Source organism: Phalacrocorax carbo, chromosome 5, assembly GCF_963921805.1.
Source record: "Phalacrocorax carbo chromosome 5, bPhaCar2.1, whole genome shotgun sequence".
NCBI classification, from domain to species: Eukaryota; Metazoa; Chordata; class Aves; order Suliformes; family Phalacrocoracidae; genus Phalacrocorax; species Phalacrocorax carbo.
In genome coordinates, this window is record NC_087517.1 from 24,270,768 (window position 1) to 24,292,528 (window position 21,761).

Here is a 21,761-nt window from a genome sequence, read left to right on the forward strand (position 1 = left end):
AATTTTGAAGGAGGAACCATAAAGCCTTCCACCAACAGTATTTGTTTCAGGTGCCTACCACGTGCAGTTTCGTGTAAGGGGTACAGAATGGCATTGGGAGTGTTGTAAAGAGAAGTCATATGCTGAAAGGTGTCAGAGGGTACAACACACTTACAGGTTCTCTACAGTTTTCCAGAGCAAGCACCTGTGTAAAATACAATATGAACAAAATGTGGACATGATGATTATTTTACTCATGGATGAAGAAACCTCAGGGATGATGTTTTCAGAGCCAGCTGTTTGTCTGTTCCTACCATCTGCTTTGGAAGGGTGCCACAGAGCTTACACTTGCTTACATAGATTATTTTTTTTTTCTGGCCATGACTTGGGGAACATGCCCAGCCGTAAGCCTTGTAAAAGTCAGCTATGTGCTACTTTTCTTCATAGTTTCTACGTCCCAAAGCTAGTGTGAGGGTCAGGTTCTGCTCTCAGTTCAATCTGTTGACACCAGTGGGGTTGCATGGTTCCAATTCACAACAGAATTGAATCACTGTTGAGCCAGTCCTTCATTTTTTTGCACTGCAAGTATCTTGTTAAAATCAGTGTAGGACTGAGGACAAAGCGTAATTGCATAGGGTGAAAAATCCCCCTTTGCAAAGCCTGAGCCCAACAAATGGATTTTCATGACTCTGTATGGGTTTTTCAACTCTTTGTATAATTTCTATATAATTATGGTTTTGGGGTGTTTTTTTTTAACCCAGAAAATAAAAGCTTGAGTGTTCAGATTATGCTAAGCATGATCTCATAATAAAGATGTTTTTCAGTGGTAATTTATTACAATACAACACTTTTGGAACCTGCTACCTCTCTATTACATGACAGATAACATTCTGCACAAGCGAGACACACAAATGGTGATTGCAACTGATTTTCCACCTCCTGGAACAGTGAGGGTTACAGAAAAATACTGTAGCAAGACTAGTCAGAGTATTTTAGGCTAATGACTCAACCAGAGATTGAGCACCAGTACAATTTGTTTATGCATTGTACAAATTTATGTGTATTTCTTGCACAGAAAGCTTTGCACCTTAAGGTATTACATTATTTTAATAATCATAATCCTGCAGTGCCCTGGCTCTGTATCTCATGTTTCTAGTTTTCATGGTGTTCAAATGCTTGTGGGGCAGAATTTGTTAACTCTTACTTTGGTTGCTGTGGCCTGTAAGGCTTCGCAGGTCACATTGCAGTAATATAATGACACAATTTGATACCACTTGCTCTGCTTTACTTCTGAAACGGCCATAGTAGGACAGGTCAAAGGGTCTTCCTGGCAGGTTGGTCTGAACAGGACTGTTAACACCTGTTCTCACCTGGAACTCTTTTTCCAGCTTGAGCCCTCTTATATTTGGACTAATTTTCACTGAAGAACTGTATTTTGTTTACATATTTATTTAAATGTAGTATGAAACATCTGAAGTCAGTTAACTGCCTTAGTGAGAGCAGAGGGATCTCCTTATATTTGTAATGTTGGTGGGATGCACGTTTAATCAACTGGAGAGGCTTCAGTATCTGTCTGTTTGTATACGAGAAAGGATTTGCTTTTAGGCTTTCCAATCTGGGCAGAGTCTTTAAAAGTCCTCTAAGACTAGCTGAGAGAATCTTTTCATGGTTTAAAACACTCAGCAAAGGAAACCAAACAAGCTTCAAACTAATTCTCTGCAGTCAGTGGTCCTGGCTATAACCAGCAACTCCTTGTCTTCAGTTGTCAGGAAATATTTATGAGTTCACTGTGCTCTGTGAGTGCCTTCTGAGGTCTGCATGTCCTCATTAATTCTTCTGACCACAGGCTCATCACTCGTCTCTTGTGTCATGTAGAGCTTCACTTAACTCTTTTTAACTCACTTAATGTAATCTATATTTCAGCCATTTGTTATATCAAAAGTGATTATAGTATTGTACAGCTGGATCGTCTGTGTGGGAGAAAGGAATTAAGGCAGGCTGTGCGTTACACCTATCTTGACAAGCATCTTAGAATACCATGCAGTAACCTCCACAAACTATTATGTTTTAGTATTAAAAGCTGTTTGCCTCATGTTTTACTTCCTTGTCTCCGAGATTTCTTAAGGAACTCCATTTGTGCATTTGTTCCATTTCTTCCTTATAGGTCTATTAATTAATTGTACATCTTGCTAGTGTTAGTAATTTGATTTATTATTTTTAATATGTCAATCCTCAGTTTTTATATTGTGTTTAAAAGAAAGAAGAGTGTGTTTTACTTCTTTTAATTGCATTGCTCTTACAGGAAATCTATTAGTAGCAGCTTAAAAGGAAATGCTTCCAATAACTGGCACATTCTCTTTCCATTAGAGATTAACCATTCCAAGCAGTTGTCCCAGGAGTTTCGCAGAACTGATGCACCAGTGTTGGGATGCGGATTCAAAGGTAATTTAATTTGTGTTTAATTTCTGCATCACAATCCCCTGCCTTGTTTTGCTAAATGTGTTAGCATTTCTTTGGGGGACAAGTCTGAGCTAACACTATTGATGCATGCTAATAGACACGTTTCTTCACAAAGGTAGCTGGGCTGTCTTTTTTTTTAATGGGTTTCTATATTTATACCTAAATGCCTCTCTTTCCTTTTTAATCAAGAGTTGTTATGCTACTAGCTTACCTGACTAATAAAGACAATGACAGTAAACAGGGTGGGATGGTAAGAATGTAGCCATTTTGGAGCAAGTGAAAAATGGTTCTCTTCTATTTTCTTTCAGTAGTCAAAATCTAATCTTTCTTGGATGTATGTGAGCATCATGTATGAAATATCTATTTCAAGGTCCAATTTTGATGCTTTCTGTGTGTTGAAAACATGTAAAGAATAAAGTAATCCATAAAATGTGGGTAGGAACAGCAGCAACACATTCTAAATTAACATTAAACCTTTCCTAAACTTTTCCCGTAGGACTTTGAATGATGAGCTTTATAATGATTATACTGTAATAATATAATAATAGAAATATGGTAGTATACTGTTGAACCATGAAAACAGAATAAAAATACAAGTTAAAGAGCCAAACCGTTACCACTATTAATCTGCCCCTACAAGAATAAAGTAAAAGAGAAATTAAAGAGAGCATTTAGTCAGTAAAAGCTTTTGAAGATTTATGGGACTTACCTTTTTCAAATAGACGCTGCTACCATCCTGTTGTACATAAAACTGGCTGGAAAGAGCCTGTGGGCATACTAGCTTTATTGCCATGGATTAGCATACATTTCCTTTGCCTATGAAGGTATTTGAGAGAGGGAAGGATGTTTAAGGAAAGGAAATGAAATGCTCTTTTTCTGAAGTCCAGGCATGAGGAAGAACTTTGTTCCTTTAAAGTCAGGAGAAAGTTAGCTACTACTTCATAGGGACCAAGATTAATCCCAAAACAAATTATAGCGCTTAGGTGCTCTAAAGCTAGAACTTGTTATCAGAGGGTAGCCATAGAAGAACAACATGAGAAAGATTTCCCTTCTTGCTCTCTCTCTCATGCGCTCTCTCTCTCTAAGCAAGGAGTTGCTTTCCTACAGAATGGATCTGGAAGGCTGAGATCCATCACCAACACGTGGTTTCCACGTGAACACACATTTAAATGCCATTCCCTTAATACCTCCCTCCTTATCCTCTCTGCAGAAGGGAGGGGAGAAAAATGTTTTGAGTCTACAAGTAGACCGTTCAAGTTCTAGGCCAGGAATTACAGAAGAACACTTTCCAGTGGTAACTACATATATTTAATAACTACTTCCAAGGATCAGCATCACTACCAAATGCCACAGAATAAGAATTATTGAAGCTTCTTTTCTGTAATTGCAGCACATACTAGATCAGCTTGCTCTCTGCCTTGCTCTAGCCACTTATATAAGTGTCCAGAAGGCTGTTGCTGTTTTTCAAGGAGAGGGAGGGATCTGCATGTTGTAAAAGGGGGATGCCCAATCATCAGGCTGAGTTCTGTCTGCAAAAGCAATTCACCTGGGTTTGGGCTGGCTCCTGCGAGCATTGTTCCTACAGTCGTGTCTGATGTGCGCAAAGAGTGAATCTCATGTTGGATGTTTTTTTCTGACAGTCTGCTCTTTGCAACTTTTTTCATGTAGCTTCTCTTCTGTTTGGCAATTATAAATGCTTTGTTCACATGACTGAAATGGAGTAATCCCTGGTCACAGTTTGGGCATGTGACTGATTTAATCAGTCACGTGTTGGGAAAGGTTCACTACTTACAGCTCTCAGAATGACTTGATAAAAGGCTGTGTGGCCTGCATGAGCCAAAAGATGGAGCACACTCCTCTAAAATACTGCTCTCTGTAACGTTCCCTTTTCGCTAGGATTAGCTTTAGAAAATCAGAGGGTTGATGCATGAACAAGTTACTGACGGTCAAGCAGGGGTGACCCTGAGGATGTCAGCTGCTCAAAAGCAATTGCTAACATGCATACTTTCAGCCTGCAGAAAGCATAAGGTATCTTTAGGTGGTTTACCCCTGAGAAAAGAGGGATGCGCGTTTGCTGTGGGGCTAAGGAATACACTTGGAGAGCTGCTGCATAGCAGCTGGAGCATCAGACACTGCTCAGACCATAACTTCCTCATGGCCATGGACAGAGTTATTAACTTTGCTTTGAATTCTTAACAATTTCTTCGTACGTCGAGAAAAATGTCTGTAGTGCATTGCTCCATGTGATATTTGTACCGGTATTCTTTACACAGTTTAAACTGTGCTAGTTGAAACAAATAGTCCCTAGTGGGCTCGAAGTGTTTTACTAAAATGTTAATTGCTAACTATTTTAAGTCAGTAATTATTAAAGAACGATCTCTGTGGTAACTAAATATCTTAAATAACTACTTCGACATGTTAAAATCCCTACCAAACAAGCTGCTTTTGCTTGGGTACTAGATAATTGTACAAACAAGGTTGCTTATCACTGATGCCTTTTGTTACTGGGGATACTTGCTTTTAGAACAGAGGTGATTGAAGGAACAGATGAAATGCGAAAAAAACCAGTTTATCCCCATTTTAACCTTAAAGAGGTTTATAAATTACTGAATATTTTAATGGAAATCAGAAACCTGGGAGCAGAGAAGCAGCAAGAAAAGAAACCCATGTGGATTAAATATCCTGGTTTTATGCAGGCCTGTTTAGTAAGAAATACTGAGTGGAAGAAAACAGTGAAAACATGAGCCAGAATTATTTCTAGAGGAGCATATATTTTAAAGATTTTTTTGTATGAGACATCACAGATATAAAGGGAAACAATTTTCAAAGGCAACTCATGCCTTGATATTTTAAGAATCTCGTATAAGTACTGACTTGAGATGCCTGACTTTCTAGAAAGTGATAAGTAGTCATCCACTGAAAATAAGATATTAAAAAAGAAACAAACAAAACCAAAAAAACGCAGCTCAGCTTGGGCTCCCAATTTCAACAGTCACTTCTTTCCAGCTTTAACCAAGTTATCAGTCTGCACTTTGAGTGCATTTATTAAATCTGAAATTATCCTTGCCTAGGGGAAAGAAACTAACGAAACCCACATGACAATGTAGGCTTGTGCCTTCCTGTCAGCTTTGCCTCTGGGGAAAGCCGGTACCTGTAAATCTGGCAGGGTAGCTGGTGGCTGTTCACAGAAATTGCACAGCCAGCGATGTACAGGCTTTGTCAGTACTGTGTGACTGTGCATTTGTTCCAGCTCTAGTTGCGCAACTCAACAGCTCCTTTGCGTTTAGCATAGGACCCAAAGCGTGTGCGTCGCTGCTCCTCCCAGTCAGTCAGTGTTGTCACCTGCCCTTAGTAAAAGCCCTGTTTGCTGTTGTTCTCTTCACTCCAGTTACCCTGGGCTGACTGTGCTCACTTAGTGTCAGCCCTGCCCAGTACTTCCCAGTATACCCCTAAGAAAGGAAGAGGAAGCAAAACTCATGGAAGTGTCTTGTAAAAGAATCCTAAATAAACCATGAAATACTGTAATTAATGCAGCATGGGGATGCTTGCCCTTCATCTGCTCCTGAAAATGGAATTGGTTTAGTATAGTTAGGAGGCTCTTGAATCCTCTCAACAGTTCACACCCACTGGGGTGGTTACAAGAGATGCAGCTGTAGTAACAAAGGTGTCAGGGCTGTTGGAAGGTTCTCCTGCCCCAAAACTGCACCAGAGCTGTCTGTCCTGGTTGGTGCCAGGGATGAGTTTCGTGTACGCCTGGCGCAGCACGCTCCCTGACTGGGGAGGTTTGTGCTCTTCCAGGACATGTTCAGAGGGTCTGCTCAACTGTGGCAGGTCCAGCAGCATCGTGCGTGTAGGGGGAGGACTGCTGCCTCCCCCAGCGCCCCTGTAAATGCAGGGTGACCCTGGTGGGTTTCCACACTGGGACTAGATCAACAAGTGTGAGCAATGCGCTGCTGAACAGGCACCTGCTGCCATGCTGCTTGGTGAGCCCGCGTTGCCGCTCGGGGACACCGGGCTGGGGGCCAAATTGCATAAGCACGTGGTGGCTGGGGCAAGTGCTGTCTGTTGCAAAGAAAATCCACATAGCTCATCCAACTGCCTGTTGCCTGAAATCAAGGAGATGGACCAAAAAATGACAGACAAAGACTCCAGTTACAGCCAAATAGTGCAGCATTACAGTATAAGAGAGCTTGTCTTTTTTTTTTTGTTATGCATTTGACACTTTTTCATGCTGTTTGACATTTAAAATAAAGAAATTGTCTTTCTTTTATAATGTGGAAATCACTTGGATCTTCCTGGGAGAGACACCTCAGCATTGTTCCTAATTGTTTTTGTGCTCCCAAATTAAAATGCACGTTTTAATTGCGGCATCTGTAATTTTAGCAGAAACGGTATAATTACAGGCGTGATAGAGAGAGAATGTGCATCATCCCCTTATTATGTCTCTACATTTTGTTTCAACCTTTTGTCTCAACCTTGTCTGGGGTCTGTCAAACAGACTAACAGAGTCAGCACTCTTTCAAGAAACACATTTAACTGTGGCTTTTTCAGTTTTCAGTTATTATCCTACTTCATAGCTTCCTTTTGGGACTAAGCAGAAAGTAGAAAATACAGAGAAGTTTTAACTGCTCTCCGTGACTAGTGAGCACGGTGGGTGCTGGATGGAGAGCCCTGGAACAAAAAGGTCAATAAATAAGCCCAGGACAGAAGTGCACAGACACTGCTGACATGAGCTCGGCTGCCAGGCAAGACATCTTCGCCTAGCCTCAGCCTTCACTTCCTCCCTGCCTGCTCCTTAGGTAGCCAAGGGAAAGATTTTCCGGGAAAGTCTATCCCATTTTTGATGGGCAGCTAAATAGCTTGTTCACATGTTAAAGAGTTTGGATTACTACCTGTAAAAGGCCATCTGTCTAATGGGTCCAGCCTTCTGGTTTTGTCAGTATTTTTCTTCTTAGCTTGAGGAAAACTTTAGAATTAAAAGAATCTTGATGGTTATTGATGCTCCTAATATTGTTTAATGCTCTTACTGAGTACCAAAATGTTTTATTCGTAGATCTGGGAGACTAAACTAAGGCTTGAGTCCTACTAGCTTATGTGACTCTTCCCAAACTGACCTTTTCTTGAATGGGAAGAACAAAAAAAAAATTTACGAATTTACTGTCCTCTTGTAGCATGCTGTGTTCAGAAGCAGCATCCCAATTTATGTTGCTTGCAGTCCTTCAATTGAAAAATTCCTGCAAATAATTTTACACAGTAGTAGTTGTATATGAATGCAAATAGTGTGGTTTGGTTTGGTTTAGATGGTGTGGTTTTTTGTTAATTTTTTTTTCTTCCCCCCTCAGAAAAGGCCATCTTTCAAGCAGATCATTTCAATCCTGGAATCTATGTCAAATGACAGCAACCTTCCAGACCAGTGTAACTCATTCCTGCATAACAAGGCAGAGTGGAGGTAAGTTTCCTTCCTCCCAAGATGAAATGATGTGGTTTTCCTTTGAAATGGTGAGTCCATATTCTTCAGAAAGACATCAGACTCCGATGACATATTGGTAGAAAATATCTGTGCTTGAGGTATTTTTAGAACGTAACTTACCTTGTTTTTCAGGAATGCCCAGAATGTTGTGAAACTTGTATTTGGAGCCAATACACTTAGCTGTACCCTATATTTATTATTACACTGGTTTAGGTATCACGATATTTATGGTTTTGTGATTCACATCTTAAAACCAGTTACGCGTTTTCAGTCAATAGTGTGAGGGCAAAACAGCTTAGGTATAGGTATGTTTGATGCAATTTTCACAGAAAGTGTATAGGTGTATATTTAGAAAAGAAAGAAAAGGATAAAGGGCATAAAATATTTTCAAATCATGTCTCCATTTGTCTTCACTTATACGCGTTCTGCCATTTTTTGTGCAGTCTCTCCTTTGTATTGCTTTTGTGTCCGTGCATTCATTCAGCATATGTCCAGGCCAGCCCTGGTTTTGCGTAGCGCACCAGCATTGCCTGCGCATATGATTTTTACCTATTGCCAATGGTAATTTTTATTCATAAGTGACTATAAATGGAGATGAGATTTGAGAAAATTTTATTACATGACACAGTTTTACAGTAAAGCTTTAGGCCTATTTTCTGTATATGCCAAAACTTTACAAAAAACCTGCCCCTGAAGCTTATTTGTCAGTTAGAAAGCTCGCTGCTTTACAGTACATCCTTCCGTGTGGAAAAGAAAATTGAAAACAGATCTGCACAGGCAGAAGATTTTTACCAGGCAATCGTGCCTCGTCTATGTTAAGAGGCATTGGCCCCGCTCCAGGTAAGCGGGGAGCAGAAATACTAAGAGATTCCCTGCCTGCCAAAGAAACCTGGAGCAGGGGTGGGGAAGAGCACATGGAAAGGTGGCTTGTGTCAAAGGCACCCGCATTTCCTCCGCGGGCTTCCACGGAAAATCAGGACCTGTAGGGTGTTTTTTTTTTTAATCGGGAGAGTGGAAAAAGTGAGCTGGCGATGGGCGCTCCCCCGGTCACATGGTGGGAGTATAAATAGCCCGGGCCGGGGCCGGGGCCGGGGCCGGGGCCGCTGCTGCTCCCGCTCCCGCCCTGACTCAGCAGCGCGGCGGCGGCGGCAGCGCGCGGCCTCGGGGAGCGGCGGCGGCCACGCGCCACCTGCTGGCGGCAGCGCCCACCTGCGCCTCGCGCCGGCGGCGGGGGCCGGCGTGGCGGGAGGCGCCGCTTCCCGCCGCCGCAGCCGCCCCTCGCACCGTGCTCAGCGCTCCCCCCTGCCAGTACCCGGCTCTCAAATCGCGGGCGCCCTCTCGCCCCCCAGATCTGTGTGCTAAGGCTTGGGACAAACGTCAAGCTTTCAAAGAATAAAAACGTTATTTCTTGGCCACCGTTATTTTTGCGGACTCTGGACGTTGTTCTGTGGTTTTGGTAGCAGACAGAACAAGGAGGGTTGGAAGAAAACTGTCCCTCAGAAAGGGGTTTCTTATACACCTCTGTATAGAAAAATATTTAATTAAAAGATGAGCAAGCACTCAAATCCCTTTAGGAAAAAACAAATGACTCCTTAAATCTTGCCATTATAGTAGACTAACAGCTGTGCTAGTTAATGTTTGGTGGCATTAAACTTCTTTTACTAAATTGCTTCATTTCTTGGAGTGTGTCTCTGGCAGCCGAGTATTTCTTGCAAATTTTATTTTGATGGACCTAAATTGCTCAGATGAGGAATGGCTAACAAGGTGTTAATGAAAAGCCATGTAGAAACAAAAAGTTCTTTGGCACTGTCAGGTCATGGAAAAGCTTCTTACCATGGAGACTTTTGTTAAAGGTAAATTTGGCTTTTTTTTTTTTTTTTTTTAAGAATAAATAACTTGGAGACAAAGAAATGTGGGAGAGAAAATAAAAATTCATGATGGGGCATGATTTGCCTGAAAGCAAAGATGATTTCTGAATTAAGCCAAAATGAAAACGCGAAGTGCAGAAAGAGCACAAGTCATGAGGGGACTTGCTCAGACGCTGGGTAAGAGGGGTGGTCTCTTACCTGAATTCCAGTAACAGCTGCCTTCCCTGATGCAAAAGCTATGTCTGTATGGAGACACTCACAAAGGCTAAGCCAAATTAACAAAGTATGTAAAAAATACGCAAGTTAAAAGTAGATGAAAGGCTTGTATGCATAAAGTGATCCCAAGGGATAAACTAAAACAGAATAAGACCATTTCTGAGAACAGCTGCACAGAAGTTCAAGATGTTTTAACTTCTTCATTTAAAAAATCTTTGCTTTTACTCATTGGTTTATTTTTTTTACTTTTTTTTTTATCCCATAGTGATGTGCAAAGAGATAGTTGAACCAGCAATAGGGAAAGAATGAGATGCGTTACCAAGAAATAGGGAATTTTAATGAAGCCTGGCTATCAGAGCCCTGGAGAAGGGTAGGCTTGGGAAAAGTGAAGGTTACCCTTGTTCCTTTGAGGGACCTCCAAATTAGTGATCCAGATACTGCACTTTCACAGGGATACTGCACTTATCAAAGCAAATCAAAGCTCAGACAAGCTGGATTAATTTTTTTCCCACTCAAAAAAAAAAGGCGAGGTGAGGTTCTTTTAGCATAGAGATGTGCAAAAAATGCATCTGTAACAGCGAGTAACCAGGGTCTTCAATGTCGCTGGCTGGCCGGTGTGCAAACAGAGAGTGGGCTGAGTGTATACATGACAGACAGAGGTGATAAGATAAATGACATTTTGACCTATCTTTAATGTGGTCTTATTTGCAGCATTTACTGGTCTTGATGTTTATATTAAGAATACATTTTAATCTGCCTGTTCTATCGTTTCCTTAAAATAGTTCACTATCTTATTTCCTAACTGTTCTTCCCTTCACATTTTTATTATTTAATTGAAGAGGGGCATTGTCTTATGACAAAGTTGCACAGGTCTGCCTAATGTTTAAGTTCGCATTCTGTGATCTTTTGGAGCTCTCTCTCAAGTCACTTCCATTACAGTAGGAAAAATTTACTGTTGAAGTAATGATGTTCCAATTCAGTGAGAGATCACATTTGTCTGCATTTAGTCATATATACTAACTGCATTTCTCCTTCCATCCTCCCCCCATAAGCGGCTGTTCTAATGATTAAAATAGTCTATTAGTGATACTTATATTAGTGTATCAGTAGCAATTCAAGACATATAAACAAATGTCAGTCATTGTTTTCAATCTCTGTTTATCATTGTAGTTTCTAATAATACAGTATACGTTCTTCAGTGTCACAGAATGAGATTATTCTAGAAAAGCTAGTCAGCTCAGACTGCAGAACTACAGAAGCAAACAAATCCACATGCCCTACCATGTATAATGTTTCAAGCTGCTTCATTTATGAAGTAAGACTCATTAACTGGGCAATGTACAGTAGCTTTCTCTGTAATTACACAGTTTTATTATACAGTGGAATTATTTTTCAGAATGCAACTGTTTTCACAGACTGACCTTTTATTATAAGAGAAGTTTCTGTCTAATGAAGAGAGGTAATTACAGCACAAAATAGACTTTTGACATATAGAAAGCTATTGTTATCAGGACTTTCCTAGTGCAGGATGTTATTTAAAAGAGAACTTAATTTACATATTTTAAAAATTATAGAGTTGCGTATAAGTAGCAGTGATGTTGAGAGACAAACTAAGAAAAGCAGCACTTGCGACTATCCTCAAATTGCTCTTTAATTCCCACAGTCGACTGCATAGTGTATGTTGCAAATGACAGAAAAGGTTTATGATAGGGAAATAAATATTTGGAGAGGAGTCACTTTCTGATCTTCTGTCCAGTGCCTTTTAGTTTTGTTCCTTTATTGTCTCTTTATTAGCATGTGTGGCCACTTTCCATCTAGCACAGAGATCAGCCTTGACCTTTGCTTGCCTAAATACGAGAGAGAATTTTGCTTGAAATCTGAAGCATAATAATTGTGAGGGGCATTTGTTCTGACCACCACATCGAACAGCTCACTCAGCAGGATTTAAGTGTGATAAATGCCCTTGCCCCAGGTGGCTGATTTTTGCAGTAGAATTAAGCGTGGTGGTAGAGGTTGCAGTAGAGTTTGCTGCTTATTCCAGCTCTGAATCCTTTCACTGTACTTTGTAAGCATTATTGTCTGTCAGAGATGTCGTATTAAGATAAGAAATCTAAGATTTGGAATATTTAAATTATTTCATTTACTTAAATAGGCTGTTTGGGTATGCATTTTCCCATGTTGAGAGCTGGAACTCCTTTAGATTGATACCGGAGAAGAGTTCAATCATTCCATGCTCGGACAGGAGATTTACAGGAAGAAATAATTCTCCTTTTTTTTTCTTCCCCTGCCTGCCCCCCACCCCCCCAGGAAATGACAACTAACTCTGTTAGTCCTTTTATTTTCTTTTTTAGAACATCAGAAGGAGCAGATTTTGTTTGCAGTGTGTTTAAAGAGTGAAAACTTTCTGAAAGTTTGAGCAGAAGATTTGGCATTGCAGAGTCCCAATAACTATCTTCAGACCTCTCTTAAGGTTCTCTGCCTCCTCTAGGAGGAAAATGGAATGCTGTGATTGATTATTCCCACAATGTGAACAGGAAACAGTTGAAGTAATAGTCAGGACACAGGTAGTGCAGTGTCTCCCAAACAGTCACAGAAATGGTTTGTTAAATGCAAATACCACCTGTGATACAAATTGGAGGTTTTTCTTTGGTTATTGCACAAGTGAAAATGTGGCTGAATTTAGTTACGGAATTATTTTTCTGAACCTTCTAGTACACACCCGTGCAATTGTAGTGCAAAACTTGTTAAACTGTTTTCCAAGAGTAGTTCAGTTCATGTATTTAAAAGGTACTGTCCATCAGAAAGCATGTCAAAGGAAACCACTTTAAGGGGTGATGTACATGCAGTGCAACCCAATAAAGATGGTATATGAAGTACTGCCTTCACTTCCTGCCTTTCTTATTTTTCACACCTTTTGCATGTATGGTGAGAAGCAGAGAAAAGTAAACCAAATTATTAATGGTTCCTAACCTGAGAAGCTTGTATTTGTAACCATTTGCAGGGCTGGGTCATATCATTCTTGCTTTTATGTCTTCACCTACAGAAACAGGAACATAAGGGGGAGAAACACCCCAGCGCTGGTTCTGTGTATTTTAAGTCCAAATAATATTTATAGCCAAGTTATAAACTCAGGCAAATGGGCTTCTCAGACTGCCCGTATAGTGTTGCTAATGATTGCCCCATTACCAGTTCTTAATGCAGTTTCTTTATGGATAAGATAATGTTGCATGATGTTGAGGGAAAAGACAGCATTTTAGTTTTTAAAATGTTGTTATGATATGGCATTTTACTCTTCAGTGTTATTTTTCTTCAACTGAAGGTGTTATGGTTATTCTCAAATATAAACGTGGCCAGTTGTTCTCAAAGCTCTGAAAGGCTTTGCATTTGGTAATTAAATGAACTCCTTAAGTCAGGATTGTACTTTTCAGCCTTTCACATTTAATTAACATTCAAGTGGGAATTATGAACAATTTATATCTGTCAGGAAAAGACAAGACGTAACAAATTGTCTCTGTGCAGATGTGAAATTGAGGCAACCTTAGAGAGACTAAAGAAACTGGAGCGTGATCTGAGCTTTAAAGAGCAGGAACTAAAGGAACGGGAGCGACGTTTGAGGATGTGGGAGCAGAAGTTAACCGAACAGTCCAATACTCCTGTAAGTAGACAATAATTCAACTTTTCATCTTTCTTCAGAAAGTATTTGGAGCTTTGTCTATGTAAATCGAAAGACACACCAAGGAAATAGTACCCATTTTCTTCAGTTGTCCTTTGGCCCAATTAAAGTCTATTTTATTACATCACTGCAAATAACTATACTATTTTTTGAAATTCATCTAATATATTAGGTATCAGATATTGCTGATAGTTCATATTGTGCCATGGGCACTTAAGCAGTTTCCCATTGATTTAATTAGAGTTCTCAGCTTTAAAAGTTGATTGCATTCAATAAATTCATTTTTCAACTAGAAAGTTGTTGATTTTAATGGATGCAGGGTTTGGTCTTAAATGTAAGAATTGCTTGTTTCTTGCAGAAGGCTGGAAAAACCTATGTAGTTTTTATTATTATTATTCTGTTCTTTTTCTTTGAGAAGAAGCAAATTCCCATCCTGTGAAAAAGGGGGTCAAAATCTGAAGTGTTAATTTAGGCCTTTGCTCATTATAGTTAACATGCTTGTACTGGCCAGTTATTAGCTGTTAGGATTGCCATATTTCTATTAATAAATTGAACAACAAAAATTCTTTGGATAATCTGGAATTCCTGAATGAAATATGATGCACTTGACTACTGATTGGCAGAGGGAGGACCACAGGGTGAGTGCATGGCTAGACATATTACAACAGAATTGTCGTTAGGAAAAATACCGCATTGCCTACTTGTTTTTAAAGCACTAGCCAAAACAAATACCAAATTGAGATTGCAGTAGCATATGATTTTTCTTATGCACAATTTTATCCTACTTATAACCTTGATTCCAGCCAGACCCATTTACATACCACTTGTTTTTAAGGCATAGCTTATTGCTATTGTTTGAATGAAGATACAGTCATGTTCCAGCTGTGAACATGCAGTAATGAAATAATGAAGAATTAATGTTTTCCTGTGTGCAGATACTGTATGTTCTCGGTAGATATCTGTATGCCTGCTTTAACGCTTGCAAACTTCCAGTAACTGAGCTGTGGGCCATCATCTATCCTGAGCACAGCATGAGACACAGGCTTAATGAGCAAACCTCTTCACGAGCAAGGCCCTAGGGTTTTTTATGCTGTACTTGCTTATGACTTCTACTTTTCACTTAGAGCTGGCATTGCTGAAAGAATAAAGCATTGTGCTAAGGCCTATTGTGCTAAGCATGAACTATCTTTCTGCATAACATTAACCCAACTCTCCTATTGCATTTAAATGCAATTTCTTCTAATAGAGAAATATAGGTTTGTTTTTTCCATAGATCTTTAGTCAACCGTTGCACAGAACGGTTTTTAAAAAAACCCTTTTGTTGGAAAAAAATTGACATACTGGCAAAAATTGGCTTGTTCAAGCAGGATTGGTTATTTCAGTGCAAATGAAGTTCTGCAAGGCACTGGTTACAAACGCAACTATATTTTAACTTCATAGCTGTAAATCATTTGCAAAATATCCATGGGCATTCTGTGTGCAAGCTGTAATCTTTGGAGTCAAGTGTCTCCCTCCTTCCCTTGGTATGTCTGCTCAGCAGTATCAAAGTAGAGGATTGCAACAGGGAGGTGCACTGCTCAATTTCAAGCTACTTTGGCTGTAAAAACAGTAGTAAAGATATGACAACCAGAGCTAATAACACAGTTTAGGGTACACACTAGGCTTATACCTGGTTCTTAACCAGCACTAGGCCTTGTGTCCTGTCATCCCTGCTCCATGCTCTGCAGTCACTTCTTAGTTTTGCTCTGCAGCAAAGACTGGAGAACAAGGAAGCGGCTCTGCTGTTTGATTCTCTATTGTTTTAGGGTTGGTAGAAGCTTCATCCTGCATGGAAGGTAGCTATGAGTGGCAGCTCCTACTCCAAAGAATAAAGTATAGCTTTACACACATCAGCATGAGAGAAGGATGAGGCCAGTCTTTAGAAACACTTCAGTTAAAGCAGTGTTTCTCCCTGCTCTTGTTTTGACCCTGTTTCTGCTGTGTCTTATACAACAGACACCTTTGAGTCTGATCTCTGCAAATTCCCTTTGTGTAGATTTCCAAGAGCCTCTTGCACAAGGGAATCTGGAGCCTTTTGGAGGAGTAAAATAAATCAACAGTTGTAGTGAAATGGGAGACTTCTTTTGAGAGAGGGCCTGACTTTTAAGAAGGGAGTGTATGTAGCTAAGCTGAAGCTCGTATTTAGAGGAAGACAGTGAGCAAGACATGAAATCCAGATATTCACCTGTGGTGTCATGCACCTGCAGGTGGTCATTTAAGAACAGTGGCTTGTATACAGATTGGGGATCCCAGCAATCTATAAAAGTTTCTTCATGATAGTTATATGCAATGTGACACCAAAGGCAGGTCCTGTTGCAAAGAGCTCCGAAGTTCTCCAGATAACGAGGTGGCAAGATATGAATGAAGTAGGGTGATTATGACTCGCAAAATGAGCGACAGTAATGGCTCATTCGCAGCTCACCCACTGCCAGGCATTGCACAAACACTGACCCAGAAACGTGTTTTAGAGGAAGGCTGTTTTGCAGCTTTGCTGATTTTTATAGGGAATTCAGGGCATGCTTTTCCATGGATCTAAAGTGACTAAAACTCCAGTAGCTGACAGCAGGACTACCTGGCACTGAATCATGTGTGCTGGGCATCTCATTTCTGTGGCTAGATCTTGTTTTTAAAATATTCTTTCTCTTCATCAGTAGGACCTTTTGGTGCCCTTGATCCTTGAGTAGTGCTCTGCTGATGGTATAATCGTTTTTTCCTGTGCAGCCAGGTGTACAGAAGCTTAGCTGAAGGTTCTTTGGTCAGTTAGACATAGGATGCATGAAAAGTATTTAGGGCATCCCATTTCCCCAACTTCTGAATTTTATTTTCATTTCTTAAACCATGATCACTAACTTTTGTTAACCACAATGCAAATAGAAAGCCTATGTAAGTAGGGAAATCTCGAGAGGAATAAAAAACAGATACTGTCTTTTTTAATGTTAGACAATCTGTCAGTGTAAGTGGTTTTGCCAAGAAATGGGCACTCTTTGAGCAGCCTGGCCATGAAGCCTCCTGTGTTACAGACCAGGGAATCACCATAAACACCCCTGTAACCTGTTGTGACCAACTGCCATTGACTCAGTTTTCTGATTAGGTTAAAAATTAATTTTGGGGAGGTAGTTTTGCAGACAGCTTTGGAAAGAAAGGCAAATTCAAGTGTTCACACACAGCTCCTTTGCTGTTGCTTTTATAGGTAGTTTAATTTGGGATGAAACTCCTGAGACTTTACTCCCTGTGGAGAACAGGCAAGCATGTCACAGAGGTTACTAGCCTGGCCACTCTGAAGAGGCGTTAATAATTATTTAATGATTGGAGCTGGAGAGGGCATGTTTCTTTTGTTACTACAAACAGACTGTGTCAGGAAAACACTATTATCTGTAGGTGTAGATTAAATGAGTAGAGATTTAATATGATGTGCATCCAAATGGCAGATATCTAGAATTTTTTAAAAAAAAAAAAAAAGGGCAACCAGGCTGAAGAACCTGACCAGCTGACCAAACAGCCCCTCTTCCTCTGTCTGCTCCTTCTTGGGACAGCTTCCAGAAGCAAGGTGCTGGTGCGGGCTGGAGGCCGGTTCCATGTCCTTTGCATTGGTGAGAGGCTTGTTTCTGATTGTGGCCGTCGCAGGGTGACCCTTTCCTCTCCTGAGCATACGCTCAAACCCAGTCTTTGCACAAATAATACTGCTGCTATTATTTCTGATATTTAGAGGGCTGCTACTTCTGCACTGAACTTTGGGAGCTTGTTTGGGTTCTCTGACCTTAATGTGATATATTCTTCAATCCTGAAAGGTTCAATTAAGCAACTTACTCAGACTTCTGTTGTACCTACACTGCCTTGGGAGCCAGTCCACCTGGCTGGGAAATGTCACATTCTGTTTTACGCTGTACAAAATGAAGGATTGAAGAGTTTGAACCTTCTTTTGTCATGAAAGCTCTGCTACCTGTGGTTCTTGCCTTGCGACTCAGTGATTTTGCACTTCCATTTAAGAGCAATGACCCCAGAATGAAGCTGTCTGGTTTAATGAATTCTTACTTGATCTCTGTGTTTAGATTCACTAATCATTGTGCTTTCTGTTGATTGCCAACTAATCTGGTGGTGTCTTTTTCCTTGATTTTTAAATTGGTTCTAACTTTCACTTTTGCTCTGTCCTTTCCTCCTTTAAATAGTTTTTCTTACCTCTTGCTGCAAGAATGTCTGAGGAGTCTTACTTTGAATCTAAAACAGAGGAGTCAAACAGTGCAGAGATGTCATGTCAGATCACAGCAGCAAGTAACGGGGAGGTAGCTGGCATGAACCAAAGTCTGAAGGCCTTGATGATGACGGGCTTTGGGGATATCTTCTCTCTGAACCAAGCAGGATCTGTCCTGCACTCTGGAATGCAGATAAACATGCAAGCCAAAAAGAATTCTTCTAAAACCACCTCTATGAGAAAAGGAAAGAAAATCAACATGGCTTTGGGTTTCAGTGAATTCGACTGGTCAGATGACGATGATGACGATGATTTTGATGACACAGATGATAGCAGCGAATGAAATAATTTATAGAATTAACCCTGAAATCGGTTTTAGCAAAGTGAAACAATAAAGTGTTAGAACAAGAATCCTGTCAGTTTGGTCTGTTTAAATCCTGTAAAAGAAAGAAAGGAGAGAGAGAGAAAAAAAAAACCCAAAAAGCAACAACAAAAACATTTTCCAGGCTGAGCATGTTTGTGTGTAGAAAGACATGTTGTTTTTGTTTAGATTGCGCTGACTTATTTCTGCTTTGATGAAATTTGGAACTAAACTTTCCAAACTAATTGAGATTATTATTATTTTAAGAACTGTGATTATATCTATAATTCTTGATGCCTGATTACAGAAACTATGGCTTGATAAACTTCAGATCTGAAAACATTGGGGGAAACTTCAATGCCTTTAATGCCATTAATGTACTTCAAATTTTTCTTTTGTGTTTTTGTCATTTCCCTTACCCCTTTAATTGTCAGTCATATGAATATACTTGTACTTCCAGATTTGCTATTCTTTACAATCGGTTCTTTCTTACTGTTGTAGTGAAGGGGTTTGCTGTGTTTCTAATTTAAAACCTTTTTCAAGGCAGCGTTGTGGGAAGTCACAAATACGTTTCGAGGAAGAGAAGCTTGGTTGAGGGGAAGAGAGGGGTTAGTTAAATACACAGTTTAAAAACTGAATAGCAGCAGAATCTAGATAAACCCTATCAGTAGATGATTTGTATAAATGTTCCTTTTTCCCCTCACGTGTATATACATGTGTATGTAATTCACTCCAGCAAAGTGAACTGCAATCAGACCTCTGCATCTATTATCAGATATTGTGATCCAGAAGCTAATTTTCTGTTATGTTGATGTAAATCCAGGAAGCCTCATTAACTTTGATGGACTTATTCTTGTACCTGAGAGTGAAAAATCTGTGTTAGTAAATTTTGATCCTGTTGCATCCCCTAAACCATGTGTGTTACCCTTATGAAAGGACAAAGAGAAGCCACAGTGACATTTCAGCTTGGGCCCTACTACTGTGGCTTATGCGAAATTCTCTGTGAAGGCGGTAATGTGAAGACTATTTACTAGTCTCTGCATACCTGTTTTTTTGCAGCTAAATCACTTTTAAAGTATTGCCACTGCTGTTATGACTTACCATAAAACTCAGTGTGTAACAATCTGCTGCAATAATTGCCTGCCAGGCACTTGTGTTGAGAGCAGCGACTATGTTTCTCCTGATGACCCCTTTAGTGGTGATGCAGAAGGAGGGAGGGAAACCAGTGTGAACACAAATGCAGGTTAGAAAGGAGGATGTAAAATATTTGCCCAAGGAAGAAGGGCAGTATTTCAAAAGAAAAAGATTACTGTCTAGTTCAGCTATAGTGGGAATAAGCCATCAAAATTCCATTCTCAATTACTGGAGAGGTTTCTTTTATAAAACTTCTGTTTTTGAGTGGCTTCTTTAATTATAGGCTTGCCTGTTACACAGCTCTAACCTACATATTATGGTGAGTGTTTTTGTAGATAGCTTAGAGAAAAATGGATACATTAGATAACAGCAGGCCTGAAATCATTACACGTTCACTCAACAAAAGAGAAAGTTCTTTGAAGGAGTTTTTCTAGAGTGACGAGTGGGTACCTCTTTGGGTTGTGAGAGAGAATTGTTTTATCCTTAAGCATCGGCACTGGTCTGGTAACCTGCAAGGCAGCGAGTGCTGCGCTTCAAGCTGGCCTACTCCACTCAGTTTGCGTAGGATTAGACCCTCCAAGATGCTTAATTTCTAATTTCTGCAGGATGTAATTCCACTGCCTTCATAACAGCTGCAAATCTATTGGCTTGAAGTTAACCCTCTTGTATCAGGAAGCTTTTCTCATGACAGAATTATAATTTAAATGAGTTTACAGAGTACCCCAAGGAGAAACTTGCTCCTTCGGCCCAGGCAGGGATGGCTTCTTCATTCCATCAAAGCAATCTGATTTTAGGGAGAAAAAGGTACATTGAAGGGCAAATAACTAAATGGAAATAAGAGCAAATATGCTGTTTCCAGTGCAGATTTGTAGTATTTTTGTAAGTCTATGCCTGCGAACACTGACAGCAATGATACTTTGCACCCAGGAAAATTTGATGGGTTTGTGTAATCTAATATATGCACTTTAGATCTTAAGATGTATGTCATTGTGCATAAGTTACTGTACCACATAAGCAGTGTAGGGTTGTACGGCTTTAACTGAAAGGGAAATTTGGCTTGAAAATTTAGTATTCAAACCCCCCTACCCTCCCCCACCCCTCCCCACCCTCCCAAAAATAAAGAATTCTATCCCTAGCATTGATGTTTTGCACTTCTTTAGCATCTGACAATCTCAGAGCACTTCGTACATGTTTATATTTGCATGGGTTTGAATTTGTAAATCCACTCCTTAATCTTTACAGAAGTAAAAATAGTCCTTAAGTACTATGACAGAGGGTTTCATAGTTGCAAAATCACAGGATTTAGGTCTCTCTCCAAGGTTTTGTGCTTACCCAGATGTGTAATATCATCAGAATTTGGTACCATGCTTTTAGGAATTTCTGCTATCTTCTTAGTTCCAGTATTTTTTTAATGAAACAAAGATGGATTTTTTTTTTCCCCTTCCCCTTTTTCCACATACAGTATTTGTCAAAGCAAATTAATCTATATTAAGGGAAAATTTAAACTCTTGTAAAACTTACCTGTGTTCAAAGTAGCAAAGGTGGTCTCTGAATTGTAGAGGTGATAACATGACAAACTTTTCTGATGCAGTTCCCATGAGATAGTGTTATACTTAGTATATTGGCTATGCTTATTAAAAAAATAATGGTATTGATTGCATTTTTACTTCCCTGTGATGACTTTCATACCAGATGTCTCCAGTTTACAAGCTAAAAATCATATGTGAGGATCAAGCTGTGTTGTTTCTGCCTCTGATATGCTTCTCACTCAATAAAGGTTTTGAAAGTGGCTCTGGTGGGCAGGTATGTTGGTTGGAGGTGGTCAGAGTATTTCATCTTCCACACTTGATTTTGCTCTGCAGTGCAACCTAGTCTGTCTTCTACCTGTATCATCACCAGGGTGTATGTGTATATATGTTTATGTATATATCTCCCCAATGGTCTACAGCCACGTAGAGTGTCAGCTTATGAAAGCATTAACCAAACCCAGAAGGTGTTTCTCCAGCTGCTCTGGGCTGTGAGCAAAGCCACCAAAAGCCTTCCCATGCCTCGTACACCTCTCAGCTCACTAGTTCCCACCAGGCCTCTTGGGATCCCAGTTTTCTGTGGCTTCCATAAAGCCTTGGAGGTATCTACAGTAAAATAATATTGCTGCATTTGACAGAGGGGAAGGGTAAGAACATCTCACTTTTCCCAAGCTGTTGTATTGCCAACGTTGACCTGGATGGGTAAATGGCCCAAGAGAAGAATGGTGAGGATCAGCTTTTGGCTTGCTTAAAGATAGAGGGTGAGCTGGGACCAAGACAGGATGTCCAGCTCCCAACTCCCTTTCTTTTCCTTCACCAGTGGGGAAAAAATGGAAGGGGGAATTA

The 21,761-nt window shown here is 40.1% G+C and overlaps 1 protein-coding gene across 4 annotated transcripts in view; it reads left to right on the plus strand.

The window, feature by feature from the left end:
- The window catches only part of MAP3K20 (mitogen-activated protein kinase kinase kinase 20), a 94,530-nt gene that overhangs the window by 45,236 nt on the left and 27,533 nt on the right, over positions 1 to 21,761 (plus strand). For 3 of the 4 annotated variants that reach the window (XM_064451618.1, XM_064451616.1, XM_064451617.1), the window contains 3 exons: positions 2,347 to 2,421; positions 7,782 to 7,888; positions 13,513 to 13,648. In XM_064451618.1, coding sequence (XP_064307688.1) covers positions 2,347 to 2,421; positions 7,782 to 7,888; positions 13,513 to 13,648 — 318 coding nt within the window. Of the gene's footprint in view, positions 1 to 2,346; positions 2,422 to 7,781; positions 7,889 to 13,512; positions 13,649 to 17,871; positions 20,514 to 21,761 lie in introns of those variants that run through there. The other variant, XM_064451619.1, reaches the window with a different exon arrangement.